We start from the raw sequence: 20595 nt of genomic DNA, 5'->3' as shown, positions 1-20595 counted from the left end.
ATTATAATTCTTTAAGGTTTGAATGCTATATATGTACAAGTTAAAGGCAGGCTGGAGAACAATTAGAAATGAGTTATTTGAATATTCTAACATGTTAATAGAATAACAGCCTCTAATTTAGAATAAGGCAGAGAGAAGAACCCATTCTACATTTAAATTTATAGTTAAATGGCCTACAACTTTTAAAAATAAAGCTTTCTATAAGTCAATTACACTTATAATGAGAGAAAGCTTAACCATACCACTAGACAAGTATTTGCCTCACATAAGAGAGGTATGAATTGGGTGCTTCTGAAAATATCACACTAAAATGCCAAAGGTGACTGACTTGTCAGTCCCTGTCCCCACAGCTAGTCCCTGCTGACCTTTCCTCTCTGATTCTCTAATTTCATCTCACCACTTCTTTGCCTTGCTACGTGTGCAGCTGCACGCCCTTCTTCAGGGACCGAGTCTGCCTTTCCTGAGCCTCTTGCATGCCGCTCTTATTCCACACTTGAAATTGCCTAGTTCTGTGCTGGAACCCAGACTAAACAATCCACTTCCGCTGGCAAGATGCAGACTACACCTAATGCTTCATTCAGTTCAGTACCTGGCTTCTCCTTCAGTGTGGGCCAGCAGGAAACAAACAGGAAGTGACTATGCCAACCACAGAGAAAGAAACACTCGCCTGTCTGGAACACTGCAGTACAGGATGCGTTCAGATGCTGAGCCTGGGTTTCACGGTGGTGCTTTGTGAGAATGTCTGAGCCAGTGAGAAGTGGGCCCTGCTTTCATCTGGACTCGTGAGCACAGCATGGGTAATTGTTTATACTGTTAAAAGTCAGTAAAGCAGTCCCTTTAGTAGGGATTTTCTTATTCTATAATTTTTCACACGTCTGGGTCAAGTCCTTCTTCTGAAAGTAATAAGAACTACTATCAAGTTAAAAGTGAAGCAATCCCAAAATTATATACAATTTAAGAGCAGAGACATTATATAAATAAGTAATTTGACAGGGTAGAGGCCTGTCCTAGCCACTGACGCACGGTTCCTGTGCTAAACCTACCTCTGGATCAGAAACACTTCCCTCCCCCTGAACTGCTCTCCTGCGTTGACTCCAGGATGTCCTTGTCGATCTACTTCCAGACTAGGTGGTTGGAGAGGGAAAAAGAACAGATGGAAGACCCAATTAAAAAGAGAATTTAGAATCTGGTGGCAAATGAACAGAAATAGTTCAGGGACAGAAAAACCTTTACTGGAGGCGCTCATAACCTCTGAGTACAGAACTTGAGCAGATTACACATAATGTCTTATGGAAAAGGACTTTGAAAGGTAATTCCCTATGCTGATCATGCTTTAATCGCTAAATTAAGTCAGCACCAATAGCTCCTGGAGTCTCCAGAAAGCATAACGATGCCCCCCAGGTTAGTTTTCAAAGGCATGGGTAGGTGTATGTAGCAAGTGTCACTTAATTCTACTAAGTGACAAGCTAATTCTAGAACTACCTTTTCCTGAATGGCATATAAACGGACTCATACAATGCTTAGTGGGTGGTGTGGTTTTTTTTGGCTTTTTTTTTTTTTTTGTAATCACAGAATTTATTTTTTCACAATTCTGGGGACATCGAGGAGTTGGCTTTTTTATGAGCCCTCTCTCCTTGGCATGTAGATAGCTCTCACCACCCTGAGTCTTCACATGGTCTTCCCTCTGCATGTGCCTGTGTCCAAATTTGCTCTTCTTATAAGGACACCAGTCCTGTTGGGTTAGGGCCACCTTAATGGTTCATTTTACCTTAATTACCTCTTTAAAGGTCTTATCTCTAAATACAGTCACATTCTGAGGTACTAGGAGTTAGGACTTTCACATAGGAATTTACAGTACTTTGCTTTTTGAGCCCAGTTTCTTTCACTTAGCATAAGGCAGTTGAGATTCATTCGTGATGTTGGGTGTATCAAAAGTTTGCTCCTTTTTACTAGAGCAGTTTCTTTATGCAAAACAGCTTAGCGATCAATAATTGATACATGAAATAGAAAATACGACCTGGATACTAGACTAAACAACACAGTAAAACACAGTATTGAACTATAGCTTTCCATTGAGTTCGGAGCCTACATCAAGCAAGACAGGTCTGTAAAATGCTTAGAACTGCGCATGATACACAGTATGCACTCAGAAAAGGACCACCTTGTACAGGTATACTAGGGAACGCCATTCCAGACCACAGTTTTAGGGTAACAGCAGTAAAAATTTCAGGCTCAATTAGTAGCATCAAATTACCTTTTTATGGTTTACCTGCCAAGGATGCTAGACTCAGTTTCTTATAATATAGTATTCCAAACAAAGAATAGATCAGGAGAAGGACTACTTTCCGTAAAAATGTAAAACAAAAAAGCCCAGGTGGTAATTGTGTGTGGAGACTCAGTGAACTGGATTTGGGTGGCGTTCACGACTCCAACTAATTATCATGACGATGGCTAAGTCATTTGAGGTCTGTCTGGGTTCCATTTTCTTTCAACAGCACCTGTCTTTGCCAGAAATGGAAGAAGTGTTGCACGGGATTTGACTGCCCTTAGGGTACAGTGATAGCACCAAACAGAGGAGAAACAAAATAACATCTTAATGTTATATGGTATATGCCATCCAGGGTAGATGAGTAACACTAGAGTACTCTTAGCAGACACAGCTTAAGGCATATCGAGATTTCAGGGTAGACCAATATTCTAATTAGTTATTTGACTGGGTCATCATTCTTCCCACCCCACAGTTACGGTCTTTAAACAATAAAGAAGTCTTTGTATGATACAATGGTATGCTGTCATTGATTCTATCAGCCACCACACTCCTCCCTAGCAGAAGATAAAGTGCTTTAAGTCTGTCAAGTAGTTTAAGGACGATATAGGGGAAAACTGCCCCAGTTCCATAAAGATTCTGTTTTACAGGAGAGAATTTTATATAAACATATCTAGAAAGCGTGACTAGGAATCAGAGGAATCTACAACCACAACCATTTTTACTTTTTGATTTAATCAATGCAAAGAATTTCGGAACTTTTGTCTTTATAGGAAATAGGGAATCCAGTCACACCCATTTCAAGGATTCATTCTTAACACTGGTGAAAGCTAACATCTTTATAGTAAGGTGACCATTTAATTTATCATCCACGTTGGGGCACTTCTGAAAGTGAAAGGAGTTGCTATTAATAATTGCACTGAGATAATAGGTATTAACCAGAAAACGGTGGTGAATGGTCATATAACTTTACAGTAAAAATAAATTGGCAATTAAGATGGCAAATTTTATTATGTTTTTTAACACAATAAACACACATGCACAAATAAATTGGAAAGTAGTCCTTTCTACAAGATAAAAATCTATATTTTTCCCCTAAAGTAAGGGGGATTACTTAATTTTTGAAGTCTTGAAAAGTTAGCATCCAAATTCAATGGAATGTTTTCTTTCAGGCTGGGGATTATCAAGTACCACATGAAGTCCTGTAACTTGAGCTCTTCAAAGACAGACATGCAAGATACGAGGACTAATGTTGGTATTCCTATACCAGCAAGCCCGTACATCTAGAATACATTTTAAAAGGGCTGAAATCTAACTAAATTAACAGGAATGACATGGAAGAAATAACATATGCTATTTCTTCTGATCTTGGGAAAACCACTTATGCTTAATTCTCACAGCTGTGACACAGACTACTTAGATCTTATTTTTCAATACACACTGTAAGAGAAATCATCAGTGGAGACTGGCATTTAGAGGACTCCTAAAACAAGAGATGATAACTAATTGATGAAGTGAGCCTAAAATCTAGTCCAGTCTATTTCATGCACATGAAATAATTTTTTCCATGTCAGGAGTGGGAGTAAGTCCCTATAGGGAGTCAGAGCAACATCAAAGAACTCCATCAATCTTAACAATAGTACCAGAAAAGGGACAAAGTTGTTATACCCAAGATTTTAAACCACCCTTATGTCTTCCTAAGGACAAATCTCAATCCTCATATCCACTCCATTTGTGTCCCTGGCTTTGGGCTTTTGTCTCATGGCATATTTTGTGTTTTCGACCAATTTTTTCCCCCGGATGTCTGCCATCCTCCCTGGTCACCAACCTTACCATTTCCATTCCCCATCTCCACCATATACACCTCCCTTCTCCTCTGCTGCAGACAGCTGCCAGCCCTAGACTCACCTACTTTCACATACTTCCTACTTGAGCCTCTTTGTACAATTTACCTCTTCCAGCATGGACACCACTATTTTAAATCAATTATTTCCGGCATGGACACCACTATTTTAAATCAATTATCCCGAAAATAAAAATATTTTCTATAAAGCCTGTTTATAGTGACAGGGATAGGAATTATAATTTAAGGTTGCTTCAGTTTCATTCATCTCTGAAAGGCAATTTAGTTCCATACACTCAACTTAAAAAAAAGGCCTTCAGGGTTCGGCCCGGTGGCACAGGGGTTGAGTTCGCACGCTCCGCTTCAGTGGCCTGGGGTTCACTGGATTGGATCCCGGGTGCAGACATGGCACCACTTGGCAAAGCCATGCTGTGGCAGGCATCCCATATATAAAGTAGAGGAAGATGGGCACGGATGTTAGTTCAGAGCCACTCTTCCTCAGCAAAAAAGAGGAGGATTGGCAGCGGATGTTAGCTCAGGGCTAACCCTGCTCACAAAGAAAGGCCTTCAGGAAAAAGGTTAAATGAAGCCTGAGGACAAATGTCTGCTAACTTTCAGCGATCCCTGTAAACCCATTTCTGCGCCAGGAGTCAAAGCTGTATTTTAATTTTTCTCCTTATTCTATACTCCACATCCATGGATTTCTACTTTATCACTTCCATATATTTGCCCTAAACTATTGTTTTCCAGGCCAATGCCAAACCCTTTAATCTTTCAATTCTGTTGATTAAATTATTTTTGCAGCTTGAATGAAATAAGTCACATATGATACAATTGACTCACTTAAAGTATACAATTCAATGGCTTTTAGTATCTCCAGAGTTGCACAACGATCACCAGAACCAATTTTAGAACATTTTCACCACCCCAACAAGAAACCCTGTACCTATTAGCAGTCACTCATCCTTTCATCCCCTCCTCCACCTCCACCTCAGCTTAGGAAACAAATAATCTAATTTCCATTTCTATAGATTTGCCTATTCTGGACATTTCATGTAAGTGGAATCCTACAACATATAATCCTTTGTGACTAGCTTCTTCCACGTAACAACGTTTCAAGATTCATCCATATGTAGCATGGATCAGTATTTCCTTTTTTTCTATTGCTGGATAATATTCCACTGTATGGCTGTATCACTTTTAATTTATCCATTCATTAGTTGGTAGGCACTTGTATTGCTTCCACATTTGGCTATTGTGGATAATAGTGCTATGAAAGTTTGTGTACCAGTTTTTGTGTACATATGTTTTCATTTCTCTCAGGTATTATAATGGGTTGAACTCTGCTCCCCGCTGAAAGGACATGTTGAAGTCCTAATATCCTATACCTCAGAAGGTGACCTTCTTTTGAAATAAGCTCTTGATAGAGGTAACCAAGTTAAAATGAGGTCATTGGGGTAGGCCCTAATCCAATACCATTGGTGTCCTTATAAAAAGAGGAAATTTGGATGAGAAACACAGACACACGCAGAAAGAACACCAAGTGAAGATGGAAGGTTTCAGTGATGCATCTGAAAACCAAGGAACACCAAATATTTCCAACCAACACCACAAGCTAGACAAGGCAAGAAAGGATTCTCTCCTAGAGCCATTAGAGAGAGCATGATCCTGCCATCAGCTTGATTAAGGATTTCTAGGCTCCAGAATCGTGAGAAAATTAGTATCTGCTATTTTAATTCATTCAGTTTTTGGTACTTTGTTACAATAGCACTAGGAAACTAACACAGGCACACACCTAAGAGTGGAATTACTAGATCATATGGTAACTCTACGTTTAACATATTGAGGAACCGCCAGACTGTTTTCCAAAGCAGCTATACCATTTGATTGCTTTTTTGATAAATTGATAGTTCAAAACCTCCCTCAAATATAGAAAGTAAGCTTTTCTATATGTAACCTCACCCTCCACAGGTAATTCTCCCTTTCTCCCTCCATCCTCACCATAGTGACAGTCTTCTTTACCAGCTGTTAAATTTTCCTATTTCCTTAAAAAAAACAACAAATAGTTAAATCTTCAACGCACTAATAGGAGGGGGTATCTAGAATGAGCTGTGGTTGGGGATGCAGAATAATCCTAGAGATCTAAACGGAAGATAGATGAGGAGTAAATGGTACTAAACAGCAGGAAACTGTCTTTAAAAGGAGGATTTCCTAGCTGAGATGGGGAAGAAAAGAGGATCCTGAAGGAAATTATGGCATTTTCTTTAGAGAAGAGAGCCTGGCCACAAAGAGGTCTATGTCCCACCTCTGGAGAAAGGAATTGGCATGGTGAGATGGAATACGTCTTCCAGAATAAGCTTGGAAATTCTGAATTTCACTTTGTTGTTGTCCTAAGAGGACCCTCAACTTTCTTCAAACAATAAAGCACTATGGTCCAATAATGATCAAGTTGTATATCATTTAATCAAATATCTGACTATTCTGAACAAAGAAGAATAGAACCTTTTATGTAGTTGAGTAAATATGATACACCCACACACACACAAACAGATCGAGCGCTCTGTCTAGTCAACAAAGTTTTTAATAGGCAATGAAGTCTCTAGATTTTAGATCTCTGCACAGCTAATGGATGCAGGCATATTAGTAATGATTTGGCTCTTGGCCATGTTATAAAAACTAGGGGCAAAAAACACATGCTAAAAAGTTTACAATAAAATCTCATAAAGATCACTTCATTTTGTTGTTACCAATAAACTATTTTCACTTACAGTGTCAACCTTTTCATTTTTCACAGCCTCAGATAGAAAAGCAAAGCAGAATGGAAAAGGAATGTTGGAGAAATACACTCTAATACCAGCGAGCTAACTGCTGACAGTGACAATAGACAGGAAAACACCAGACACAGCAGGTCATTCAAAAAGCACAATCGTCTGGGATTGTTTAGTGAAGGAAGAAAGGGGAACGAGAAATCCCCAGAAGGTGTCACAGTGCTATCACTGACGCCCAAAACTGGTAAGCTTGAGCCCTCAAAAGAGTTCATTTAGTTCACATTATTTAAGAGGAAGGTAACAATACAGTACATTTTAGAATACAGCTAGAACACAACATCAAGTAGTTAAAATAAAATTGAGCCTACCGATTATCTCCAATAAGCCATCCTTTTATTTTCCTTCCTCTAACTTTCTCCCAATGACTAAGGCAGGTCTGGAAAGAGTGGACTGGAACAAGGGAAATGTTCAGGAAACTTAGGTCTGAAAACATGGCAGTAATTGTGTAAAGTTGGGAGAACGTGAGCAAAACTGAAGTCTAGATCATTTTATTTATCTTGAAAGTCTCACATAAATAAATTTAATTTGAATCCCATTCCTACAGAAATCTCTTCCCTCTTTAGCCTTCTTTCATCTTACTACAGCAAAAGCCACAGAATCTTTTAGATCAGTGGTTCTCAAAGTGGCAAACTCCAAGCAGCAGTATCAGCATCACCTGAAAACTTCTCAGAAATGCAAACTCTCAGGCCAAACCCAGGCCCACTGACTCAGAAACTCTGAGGTCAGGGCCAGCAATCTGTGGTGGACCAGCTCTCCCTCCAGGTGATTCTGATGCTTGCTAAAGTCTGAGAATCTCTGTCTCAGATAATATGAATGAAAATGCCCAGGAGTTTTGATTTATAGAACAAAATGCTTCTTAAAAGACTGAAGTGACAAAAAGGAATAGACAAGGAACGTCTATTATGTAAATTGTGCATTAGTAGCTTCGAAATCATGTCCTTTCTAGATTAAGGCCCAACTATAACACTTAGCAACTTCTAATAAGTAGCAGCAGAAAGATGGTACCTTCCAGATGTTTCAGGAGTGCCCTACTGCTGTTTCCATGAGCAGATATCAGAATGGTCTTGCCCTTTAATACTTCAGGAGCAATCCTTTCATTCCAAAAAGGAAGGAGTCTCTCTAGAACATCCTTTAAGCTTTCAGACCGTGGCAGTTCATCCACAGGTACGTCGCACACTTTATACCTCCGGTCACTGTAGATTTCATGGTAGTAAGGATGAGACTCGTCAATGGGAGGCGGGGTCACGTTGTAGCTTCTTCTCCAGACCCTCACTTGTTCTTCACCGTGATTCAAAGCCATCTGCTCCCTGTTGAGACCGATCAAGCCTCCATAGTGACGCTCATTTAGACGCCAGTTGCTTTCCACAGGAACCCACTCCTGCCCCAGTTCTTCTAGGATTAGCCAGGCTGTGTGGATGGACCGATTGAGGACAGATGTGAATACAAGATCAAACTCAAAGTTTAGAGCTTTGAGCTGCTTCCCACAGTTCCGAGCTTCCTCCAGTCCTTCACTGTTAAGTTTCTGATCCACCCAGCTACAAAAACGATTCTCTTTATTCCAAGCACCCTCGCCATGTCTTAACATAATCAGTTTGTACTTGGACATACTGATGGCTGAGCTTCCCTAGTGCTTTCAAATGGGCCCGTGTTTAGTGACAGCAGTACACCTATAAAGAGAAGAAACAAAAAGCACAAATTATATTCTTCATTCAACTAACTACTTGGGAATGGAAACACAACTTTACAGCAGCCAGTTTCTAAAATAAACTGGAATAATCCTTTGAACAGTTTTGACATCAAGCATCCGGCAACTCCTACACTATGGCACATACAGGCATATTCTGCAGATAATTAATTACAGGGAACCTAGTTGACGTAAATTTTCTGATGGCTGGATAGTGTGTTAATTATATGACGTAAAAATAACAGAACACTTCATTCTAATGGCATGCTGCATTTCCGCCAGATAGAAAGGCAGTTTGCGCTTACAGAAGCGAGGATTTAATAGAATGAGTTGTAGACGTCTAAAAGGATGATAAGTACCTAGGAACTCCCAGCTCCTAGTAGCTGACTCTAGATTGGAGGCACCCTTCTCACTTCGTTTTTCCTCTGGCAGAAACAGAAATATTTACCAGTCTCACCTTCCTACAGAAGTTATTAAACATGTGAATTCAATGAACCACCACAAATACCTGACATGTAAACCACTGACTGGTGGCAACTAGCTCTTCAATGCCACAGGCTATACCACAGACAAGCAGATCTGAGGTTCAACATTCAAACGACATTAAAAGTGATTTAAAGCGACATCAATGTCAAATATGGTACTCACCTAACTAACCTCTCACCTGCCTCAAGATAGAACTTTCGGCAGGAATAAATCCAGATGCAAAACAAGCTATCAAGTGCAAGCAGCTGAGAGATGCTGCCTGTAGAAGCAGATCAACAGGAGCAGGCCTGCAGGAGTGAGAGGAAGTGCACTGATAAGGAGGCCCCGTCTTCTCCTCTCAAGCCTCCAGCCATCCTACACACCAGCCACATGTCAGTGGGAGAAGAATCTAGTAAAGTGGGACAGGCCACCCTGAAGTGCTTCTGAACTCCCTGGGTTAAGGTGCTGGGCCCACTCTGTCCACTGGAGCGTGGGCTGCCCTGGCTGCATCAGCCTGCCAGCCCTCTCCTGCAGTGGACATATCTACACTGTTCAATGCTGCTCGGTTCACGCGCCCAGCGCTCTCCACCTCCACCCCAGTGTCTTCCCCACTGGGGAGCAGAGATTATAGGAACACCGGGCCTGATCTGCTGCCATTCCTGGCAACTTCCATTAACTGGAGACTTTCTGTCCCACTTAAACTGCCATTCATCCACAGTTATATAACAGTGACAAAGGAAATTGGAATCTAGATCTAGTTTCTTCCTTTCTTTAGTAATTCCCAGAGATTCTGAAGGGAGAAAAGTCTTTAAAGTAAGGCTTCATATTTCGGCGGAAGGCAGAGGACCAGCGGCAGGAGGCTGACTGAGGTGATCTGCAAGTGGTTGAAAGGCTACAGCAGTCAGGCTGACGGTTGCTCTTTCTCCTCCAGCATCAGGTTTGAAACTTGAGTGCACAGGAGGCAGGAAAGCCTCAGGTCATAGGAAGAGCCAGGGCTCAGGGCTCAGGTGACAGCATCTCAGAGAGCAGAAAACTTCCAGAGGGAGACCAATGCCTCTACCCTCAGCCCAGGGGGGCGTAGGGGTGGCAGAAGAACAGAGGATGGGATGAAAGGCGTCTGGGCAGTGTTTTGCTAGGTGATGACTAGTGCCAAGAGCAGAATAATTATGAACTAAAGAAGCTCAAGCTTCAGGGCCCCTCACTTGAACAAACTCCTTCTAAGGTGCCGGGAGAGACCAAATAAGGAATTCATGGATGAGAGAGACTGTGTGTGTGTTTAATATGCAAAAGGAAGATATTTTTATATTGTTTCTTTAAAGTGCCTCAATCCACGAAGTAGTAGGACTTTCATGCCCAATAAAAACTGGATCTAGCCCGTGGTAACCATTTATTGTTTCGTTTTGGTGGTGGTGGTGGAGGAGGGGATGGAGAGAAGAGAAGCTATCAGCTATTCCTCTACCTCAACCCTTAGCTGGTCTTGTCAAGCAAGAAGCCTCCATATGCTAATGAAGCTATTTTCCCTTCAAATGAAGAAGGGTGTGATGGACAAATTTTGTAGGCAGGGACACTTCTCCATCATCTTCTGATTATGAACTATATTGAGGGGAACAAAAAAATGTAGCAATAACATGAATACTCAGGCACCTAGAACCAAGCTTTGCAGTATTTTAATCTGCCATATTTCTTTACTTTATGAAATGAAACCATTTCTCTGTTTTTGCCCCTCAAAATATAAATACCGGAGCAGAGGGATAGTATTTACAGCCACAAAAACTATGCAGATACACAGCCTTCCCTTACTCTGGTGGATAGGGGTAAACACAGGATAAGGTACCAAACCAGTGTATCTGTCTCAGGTGGACAAAAAGCCACTCCCTCTCTCCTCCTCAGTGCCATCAACGGACTTTTCCCATTTTATTAGCTGCTGAATATTGACAAAGGAGCTGCTGAGGTTTAAAGTTTGCAATTTTTAAGATTTTAATCATCGTGGGAGCTGGTATACCAAGTGTTTACCAATAAACAGACAACACTGTAGTCAGTTTCATTTAAAGTTTAAGGCAGGGGCTGCAAACTCACATGTCCCAATCGCCAGACAGGTGTGTGAAGAGCAGTGACGCTGGACTATGGGGGTGGTGGGACCAGTATTGAACTGCATGGAACAGACATGCCTCTCTGATAGACACAACTCTTGCGTAAATGGATGAAGCTTTTGTATAACCTGGTCTCAGTGAACTAAGAGAACCATTCTAGAACTTTTCTGAAGAACAAAGAGAAGATAGGACTGCTGGAACCAAAGACTGGAGAGAATGCAAGACTTAGAGTCAGACCATACAGAACCCATGGATTCTATTTTGTTTTTAGAGTAAATAAGTCTCTTTTATTTTTAAATAAAAATGATCATTTCAGCTTCTAAAAGTTGATATAAAAAGTAAAAGGAGTAGCTGTTACTTAGTTCCATCCCATTTCCCAGGGACACTGAGGAAGTGGGGTTCCTAAACCTTCCAATTTCCAAAATCACTGGAAATGCACATTTTTATGTGATATTTGATATAAATACTGGCGACTAATTTGAGTTCATTTTTTAAATATGAGCTAAACAAAACATGTCTGCAGGCTAAGCTGAGTCTGCTAGCGTGTGACCTGTGACTTCAGGGGGAATCTCCAGGCCACAGATGAATGAGGAGGCGGTCAGGTCGCAAGCCTCCAGGCTCGGATCCCAGCTTTGCTCTGTTATTTGTCCAGCACACTCTTTCAAAGGACAGACCTGCTAATCCCCAAATGTGCTGGGCTTCCATGTCCCTGACCCTTCTTCACCAACCCTTTGCCAGTGCCCTGCAGAGTTCAGCTCTGTAATCAAACTCCTGTTCAACTTCGGACTCTTCCTGGAATGCTTCCGCCAGTCTGAGCTTTAACCCAGCTGAAAACGAACTGACCCGACCTCTCCCAGGTGTCTCTTTAGTGGGTGGTGTTCACGCCTCATATTCCAGGGCAGGGTCCTCCTACCTCTCAATGGTACTTCCTGACCAAATGCCTCCACCCCCACCACGGGAAGTGGACAAGTTTTGATTCTGAGAGTCTTGCTATATTCAGCTGTAGCACTCTCCTCATTTATTAGTCACAAACTTCCTAAAAACTGAGCACCCTATTTAAAACCCTCAGTTACTTCCTATTGATCTTAGGATAAAGTCCAAAATCCTTAATAGGATCTGCAAGGCTTTGGTTTATCTTTTATCTCCTTGAGCGGTCATGGTCTCTCTTGCCTCAGGACCTCTGCACATACTATATCCAAAGACCCCTTGCCCATCCCCCACTCCCCTCCACAGTCCCTTCAGTCCTGCCCTCCTTTAGGGAACCTCTAGTCATCCTTTAGATCAGCTGTGCCCAATCAAAATATAATGCAAGCCACATGCGTAATTTTAAATTTTCTACAAGCCCTATTAAAAAGTAAAAAGGGGCCAGCCCAGTGGTGCAGTTGTTAAGTTCCCATGCTCTGCTTCAGCAGCCCAGGATTTGCTGGTTTGGATCCTGGGCATGGACCTGCACACTGCTTATCAAGCCATGCTGTCACAGGTGCCCCACATATAAAGTAGAGGAAGATGGACACAGATGTTAGCTCAGGGCCAATCTTCCTGAGCAAAAAAGAAAACGGAGGATTGGCAGCAGATGTTAGCTCAGGGCTAATCTTCCTCAAAAAAATAAAAGCAAAAAGCAATAGAAGAAATTAACTTTAATAATATATTTTATTTATCCCTCTAGGTTCAATATATTACATTCCAACATATGATCTATATAAAATTCTTAATAAAATATTTTACATTATTTTTTTCATAGTAAGTCTTTGAAACCTGGTGTGTATTTTATACTTAAAGCACATCTCCATTTGGACTAGCCATATTTCAAGGGCTCAACAGCCATATATGACCAGTGGTGACCTTATTGAACAGCAAAGGTTGAGAACTTAGCTTAAACGTATTTCTTCTGGGCCAGTGGTTCCCAAACTCTAATGGGTATTAGAATCACCAAGAGAACTGGTTAAAACAGATTGCTGGGCTCCACTTAGAGCCTGACTGAGCAGGTCTGGGGAAGCCTGGGAATTTGCATTTCTAACAAGCTCCCAGGAGATGCTGATGCTGCTGGTTTAAGGACCATGCTTAGAGAACCTCTGCTCTAGGCAGACTTCTCTGCCTTCCTTCTCGCCCACTGGGAAGTGGCCAGGCCTGCCTGGGAGACACTCTCGGAGCACCCTGCTTTGCAACATTGGGTGCACTTGTGATGGGTCACTTGTGACAGCTTACTTATTCAATGTGCCCTGTTAGACTGTAAGGTGCATCACAGCTGGTCTGTCTTACTGCCTTATCTCTAGAACCTAGCATGACACTCGACACGGACGAGGTACTGAGTAGGTGTGTTGACTGAATCCAAGTCAGTTAGACAAAAATGATTAAACTGTGCTAATGAGCTAAGACTTTACAGGTTCAGTGGCAACTGTCAAAGTAAAAACAGTCAGCTGGCAGGCCCAAGATGTTAGAAGGCTTTAAATCAAGACTCCCAGGGTTATTTAATGGCAAAGCCAGAGCCAAGAATAATCACCCATTATATTTTTGTACGCTTTACAGTTTGCTATGTTCATGAAGGGCCATAATCTCTACAAAGAAAAGAGAGACTTCGATTCACTTGTTCAAACACACGCAGCCTCTAAGTGGCAAACGGGAGCTGCAGCCCAGGTCTTCTGCCTCCAACCCCTGTGCTCTTCCCACCTCACCGCTGAGGACCTCAGAGTCCTGGTCTGAGGATGTAGGCTCACTTGGCTTCACTTCACAGGAGCATCCCCAGTCACGACTTGTCTGGCCAAACCCGGGCAGCCATTTCACAAACACATACGAACAAGGTGAGTACAAAGGAGGGCTCAGCTCCCGATGGCCCCTGAGAAAAACCTCAGGTCCCAAGTCAAGTTGGGCAACAGTCACCCCAGCTTATAAAGAGGCACCATACTGATAATACGTAGTCCCCACCCTCAAATTAAAAACTATTCTTTTTTAAAAATCAAGGTTTTTGGTGCTGTTTTTGGTACAGCTCATCGCCCTTGAGTTGGTCCTTAAGGTTCCTCCTTTATCCCTCAGCAAGGGTTACTGGCACTTGAATTAGCACTAATTTTAGTCAATGATTGACTTCATACCAAAAAAAAGGCCACATATGTCACTGAATTATACCCTAGAGTTTCTTCCTTTTTAAAGTATAGTATGACAAAGAAAAAGTTTCCTACACCAATGTACCTTGTATATGACTCTGTCTCATCTTCCTGTTTCTCCTTCCTTCTGGCCATTACCTTTGCAGTTCCTCACCCCTAACTTGAGCCTTGCCCCCTCCACTGAAATGGTCTCTCAACAGACTGCTGATTAGTTATTTCTTACTAAGTGGAGACATCTCTCAGGATTCACACTGCTTTGACCCCTCTGACGCTGACTGCTTCAAGCCAGGGAAAATGATTCTTCTAAGACTTCAGTGCCACATCTCCCCCAGCTCTTCTAGTGTAATGTCCTGGTCTTGGGTCTTTATTTTTCCTGCCAAGAATACTATGATGTCACAGCAGCCAGCATTCATGGAATGCTCACCATGTACTGGGACCATTTGGATCCTCAGCCAGCATTCTATGGAGGAGGTACTATGCTTACCCCCATTTTATAGATGTAGAAACTTAGGAGAGGTCAACCGGCCCAAGGTAACGCAGACTGTAACAGGCAGAGCTGGAGTTCAATCTCAGGCAGGCTGGACCCCATGAGGGTTCAAAGCCTATACTTATGCCTTGAACCACTCTGCTACACTGCCACACTGACACCCAAGGCTCTAGCCTCAGTCCTTGGAAACCCAACTTTTCTCACTAATTTAATCACATAAAAATGGATGATTTATAAACTGACAACCCCAAATATTCATCAGTCTCCCCGGTCTGGTCAATTAATTCATTCTTCCAACATGTGCTGCAAACCCATTTGCACATGGCACAATGCTAGGCCTGTGAGGAATACAGACTCCAACATGGATTATGTCTTCAAGGCACTGGTGGAGGAAAGAGGATGTGTGTGTGTGTATCACTAAAGCAGACAGTAAACCCTTCATTCATAAGGGAGGTGGAAAAGAGACATTATTTCTCAGTAATGCTTCACGGACATGGCACTATTTAAGCCAAATCTGGAAAGATGTTTAATATTTAGGCTTATAGACAAAGGAAAAGGAATTCCACCCTAAGGAAACAATTGCATATGGAGAATGGTGACCCATTCAAACTGGCTGTAGTATGGGTAGGGTCACCATACATCCTGGTTTACCTAGAATGGTCTTGCTTTAGGCCAATTTCCCCAACATAATTATTATAAGGCCCCTTTCACACTTAAGTGTCCCATTTGGAAAATTACATGATCACTCTAAGTATAGGGTAAAATAAGGAAGTAGGAGGAGACTAGCCTAGAAAGATAAGACTGAATAGTGGCTTAGAAGGACCTTGTGCCAAAGAATGTAGGTTGTCCTATAAATACTGAGACATCACTACAGGTTTAATAACTTGTATTTTAGCAGGATCAAGCAGCACTTTTAAATATAGAGAGAGATGGGAAAAACCAGAGATATGAATACTTGTGAGGTTTTGCAATAATTCTGGTAACATATAACGAAGACCTGGACCAGGATAATGGCTGTTGAAATGGGATGGAGTTGAATGTGAGAGACACTACAGCTTAGCTCAGGTGTTGGCAACTTTTTCTGTAAAAGGCCAAATAGCTAACTCCTTAGGCTTTGTGGGCTATATGTTCTCTGCTGAATTACTCAATTCTGCCATTCTAGCTGACAGCAGCCAGAGACAACACGTAACTGAATATATGAGGCTGTGTTCCAATAAAACTTTATGTATGGATGCTGAAATTAGAATTTCACAAAATTTTCAGGTACACGAAATAGTGTTATTCTTTGGTTTATTTGAACCATTTAAAAATGTAAAAACTATTCACAGCTTGTGGGCTGTACAAAAACAGGTAGTGGGCTAGAAAGCCTTAGTTTGCCAATCTCTGCTCTAGCTGGATACCACAGTCAGATCTACTAACCACATCAGCATTTTGAACCTTTAAGCATTCTGTCATGGGATAATCTCGAGATTATTAAATCACCTGATTTTATTCTTGGCCAGAACTGCAAGTACCTTAAGTAATGGAATCCCATTCATAACTTTTTTTTTTTGAGGAAGATTAGCCCTGAGCTAACTACTGCTAATCCTCCTCTTTTTGCTGAGGCAGACTGGCCCTGAGCTAACATCCATGCCCATCTTCCTCTTCCTTATATGTGGGACACCTACCATAGCATGGCTTTTGCCAAGCGGTGCCCTTCTTAACTTTTTATCTTTCACAGAAGATAATAGTGCATTTAAATCAGTCTGAGTAGTTTACTTTTACTTAATTGAATTATTTAATAACGGGTTCAACATAGACCTGGAGGAAAAAACTTATTCATCTTGTTAACCAACTTCAAAAATATAATCTCTCAGTTTGACATGCTTTACCTCTATTAGACACCTTCATAAACTGTCACTGTGCTTCACACTTAGGTGACTGTTTACCTGCTCAGGAATAGCTGCTATGCACTTGCCTTGGCAATAAAGAAACAGGTGATTCAAAGGACACACACGTTGCATGTGACACATATTTTCAAAGACCTTTCACTATAAGTATGTATAGAAATTCCATGTAAGTTGACTATAGAGCAAAAAATATTGTTTTCATAAATGGCACCATGAATTTGAAGTCATGTTTCAAGATTAGCATCCTTTTGACAAGGCAGGATGGAGAGGATAGGCAGATAGGGGACTGGTGCATATGCAAAGCACTGCATTTACTGAGGTTACTTTTACAATACTTCCAGAATCTCTAGGTAGTTTCAAAAGATGGAGCATAACAAACTTGCTGCTGCCTCCTACCCCTGCCCCTCATTAAATCATATAACTTCACATGACTTTCTCCCTCCCACCATAACTGAGGCTCATCCCGTCTTCCAAACTAATCCTCCTGGGACATTGCTTCCTCCCTTCCTCAGGTGTTTAAAAGTAATAATGTCTAATACTCTAGTATGACAACTCATGAACAGGTGGGGAAAACTATACGATAAAGACCAGCCTAAAAACGTAGTTTTCTGTTCCCAAAAACTGAGTAAGAAAAGCGCTCAGTGACATAATGTTGAAGTAATATAAAATAAGGGATACAGAGCCAGAGACGCTTTGATCCAAAGCTTACTCTTAAATATTCAAATGCTCCCCTAGACTGCTCAGATGTTTTCCTTGGTCCAAATCCTCACTGCAAAGCTTTGAACAATTCTTACCCCTATTGCATTAGGAATCTAACTCTATAGAAAATAGGCTGGCGATATTTGAGGATAGGAAAAAGAGAGATTAACCATAAACTAAAAGGGAACAGTTCTTAAGGGAAACGAAATTCTTAGAATCTTAGTTCCTTAGTCTTAACCAAATGTGCCTTCCACCAAATCAAGCTCAATATTAAAAGTTCAAACATGACTGTACCTAAAGGTACCTAGTGTTCCATCACCTATTACTGTTCCTAAAGCTTTACAGTAACTTTTCCATTTGTATTTACAGTACAAGACACCTCTTTACCAGGAGCAAATGCTATTACTCACAGGTGTTTTCCAGGCACTATTACCCTGTCATTGTCCAACTTGACATCTACTAACAGCCTCTACTCATCACTTGTTACGAGGGTGGCAAACCATGGCAGGTAGACCCCTATTCACAGGGAAGAGATATACATGTGTAATGAGATATGTGCTTGCCTGGGGCATGTTGCCTGTTCTAGCCTGCATGGCAACACGGATGCAGACAACACCCATTCACAACACCTCCTTCCTATCTCTGGTTACTTACCCCTCTAGGGTTGTAGCTCTTGTCAACACAAACTCTTTTCACCAAATCCCAAAACTCTGAAGTCAAGAAACCTGGACATTAGTCCCCGCTCTGCTACTCATTAACAGTGTGATCTTGTCCGAGTTATTTAAATTCTCTGGACCTCAGGTTCCTTATCCATAAAGATGAACATAACGAAATCACTATTCTCAAGGGGCTAGTAAGAAGACTAAAAATGAGATTATGGTGAAGCACCCTACCAAAGAGTGGGAAGTATTCTGGGTTGAATGGAGCAGACTTGGACTAACATATGAAGACTGGCACAGACCTCAGGCCCCTGAAAGTGGCCCTACCTTGCTGAAGGCATGAGGAGAAGCAAAAGCTGGGAATAAAGTAAAATGAGAGTAGGGGTAAAGAAAAAAGGTTAAATTAGGTAGTGGTAGGAGGAACGCAATCAAATGTTGTTTGTGTATTGGGGGGGCAGGGAGGATGGTAAGATATTGAAAGCACACCAAATGCTCAGCAATACTCTACAATCCAAATGCTTTAAGTGAAGTAGCTGACATTTAATTTACATTTTATAAAGCATGTTTTTTCCATATGTGTGGCCAAGTTTCAGTGAGTTTTGTTGAGTAAAACTTTTAGTCCTGTTTCCTCATACAAACATCCCCACACACAAGATTTCATTTCAAGGATGTTCAAGAGACCTATGAATTCAAACATTTGCATGTTCTCTGTCCTCCAGGCACCAGACATACAAAGATGATGGTACGGGTGAATTTAGATGCCTCAGTCATTACCTAAAACGAAATGTGCCACTTCATCTCAACCAACCATAGAAGGTAAAAGAGGAAGAGAGAATGAAAGACCTACCCAAACACTAACAGTGGTTCCCTCTGAGTGATGGAATAAAGGATGACATTTTCTGCCATGTTATACTTCTGTACAATGACCACATTTTCTACAATGATCCGTTTGGTTTGGTTTGGTTTGGTTTAAAAATAGACACAAAACAACAGGTACTACCCCTGCAGCTGGAACTTTTTTCTGCTAACAGATTGGTACAGAATTCACTGCAAAGAGATTTAGTTTATGTACTTTTGGTGGAAAATGTCTAATCATCTTTATTTTAAAACAGACTTTTAACACAGGTAGGGGCCTTGGCAATAATCTAATGCAACATCTGCTCCTTAAAGATGCAAAAATAAAGAGTCAGAGAGTTGAAATGATTTGTTTACGATCATACAAATAGCAAAAGCTTCAAGACTAAAACCTAGGTGTCTTGAATTCCAACTCAGAGTTCCTTCCACTACACCATTTGTTTGAATTATGCTTCTGTAAAATCCACTACCATTTGAGGAGCATGTGTGATGTACGAGGTGCTACAGGAATACAAAGATGGATAAAACCTAGTCTCTGGCCTCAGGGGAGAAAGTTTTAAAACAAAAGACAAACTGACATGTGTTCTGCTTTCATTACAGAAAACCTTGGTAGCTACTGGTGAAAGATAGCATTTGATTTTTTCCCCAAAAGTCGGTTAACATTCTAGTACCACTCACAAGGTATAAATCTCCCATAATTTGGAAGGGAGGCAGTAGAGGAATGGGAGTTATATAAGTTAGCTAACAACCAATTATCCTTCCGAACTTAACTCTGAACTTTACTTCCATTATGCACTTCCACTGCTCTTCTCTAGTAACACAGCCCTATCCCTTTGAAACGAGGAGAAATACACTTACTTTTTTATTTTTAGTGGTTCTAAGACACTGTGATTTAGCTCTACATTTGAGTGCTACATGAAACCACTGCAGATATTCACCTCTTTCTCCTTCCATGGCATTGAGGTTTTTTCTATCCACTTAGACTTTAGGGCCAGGTCTGCCATCGCCCTGAATATAGTGGCATGGCCGTGAAAACACACTGAGCGTCCCTCCAGGACCCCTCCTGTGGGCTCTGCCACACCATGCCCAGACGTCCAGGAGAGATGAGTTCATCACTGCCTTCAACTCCTATTTATTCTCGCCATCAGGACACCACTATCACGGTGGAGTCCTCCTTTCAGCTGACAGATCTGTGACTCCCTGAGAAAGGGCAGCGGAGAGGGACCTGGGCGATAAGTGAGGGTCAGAGCTCGAGGGGCGGACGAGCGAGCGCCAGATTCTCACCGAAGACTGAACAGGGACAGTCAAAGAACTGGCCTTCCCACACTCCAAAATAAAACACCACATCATTTTAAAATGGAAACCTTCGCAACAGTGATATTCAAAAATAAAACACTCACCTGCAAACAGGCCACCAGTAGCTGCCGCTCCTCAGAGCCACCGAGCGGCCAGCACCTCTGAGGACCCATCCCTGCCGTTGGCATAGCCGCTCTTTTCTAGCCCGGGAACCAGAAGGGGCAGGTCCTAACGCCCTGCTTATTGGAGGGTCGAGCTGTCACTCAATCATGGCCCCACCCTCCTCCCAGGAACAGGTCGAGGTCTTTTCCGTTTCCCAAATCCCTGGGGTAGAAAGTGAGTCTCTGATTGGCTCGTTGAGGAGACGAGCACACTCCTGGACCAGTGAGGAGCTGGCTTCGACGCTGGTGGGAGGGCTTTGGCCTGTGGAAGAAGG

General features: G+C 41.8%; 1 protein-coding gene across 1 annotated transcript in view; it reads right to left on the bottom strand.

The window, feature by feature from the left end:
• The window catches only part of BPGM (bisphosphoglycerate mutase), a 30132-nt gene extending 9757 nt beyond the window's left edge, over positions 1–20375 (bottom strand). The window contains exons 1-2 of the mRNA XM_046670579.1: positions 20264–20375; positions 7943–8604 (exon numbers count right to left, since the gene is read on the bottom strand). Coding sequence (XP_046526535.1) covers positions 7943–8543 — 601 coding nt within the window. The 5' untranslated portion in view covers positions 8544–8604; positions 20264–20375. The remainder of the gene's footprint in view (positions 1–7942; positions 8605–20263) is intronic.
• Between the last annotated feature and the right edge of the window lie 220 nt (positions 20376–20595).

Source organism: Equus quagga, chromosome 8 (genome assembly GCF_021613505.1).
Source record: "Equus quagga isolate Etosha38 chromosome 8, UCLA_HA_Equagga_1.0, whole genome shotgun sequence".
In the NCBI taxonomy this organism is placed as follows: Eukaryota; Metazoa; Chordata; class Mammalia; order Perissodactyla; family Equidae; genus Equus; species Equus quagga.
Note: the sequence above shows the minus strand (reverse complement) of the source record. Positions and strands in the feature narration are given on the sequence as shown.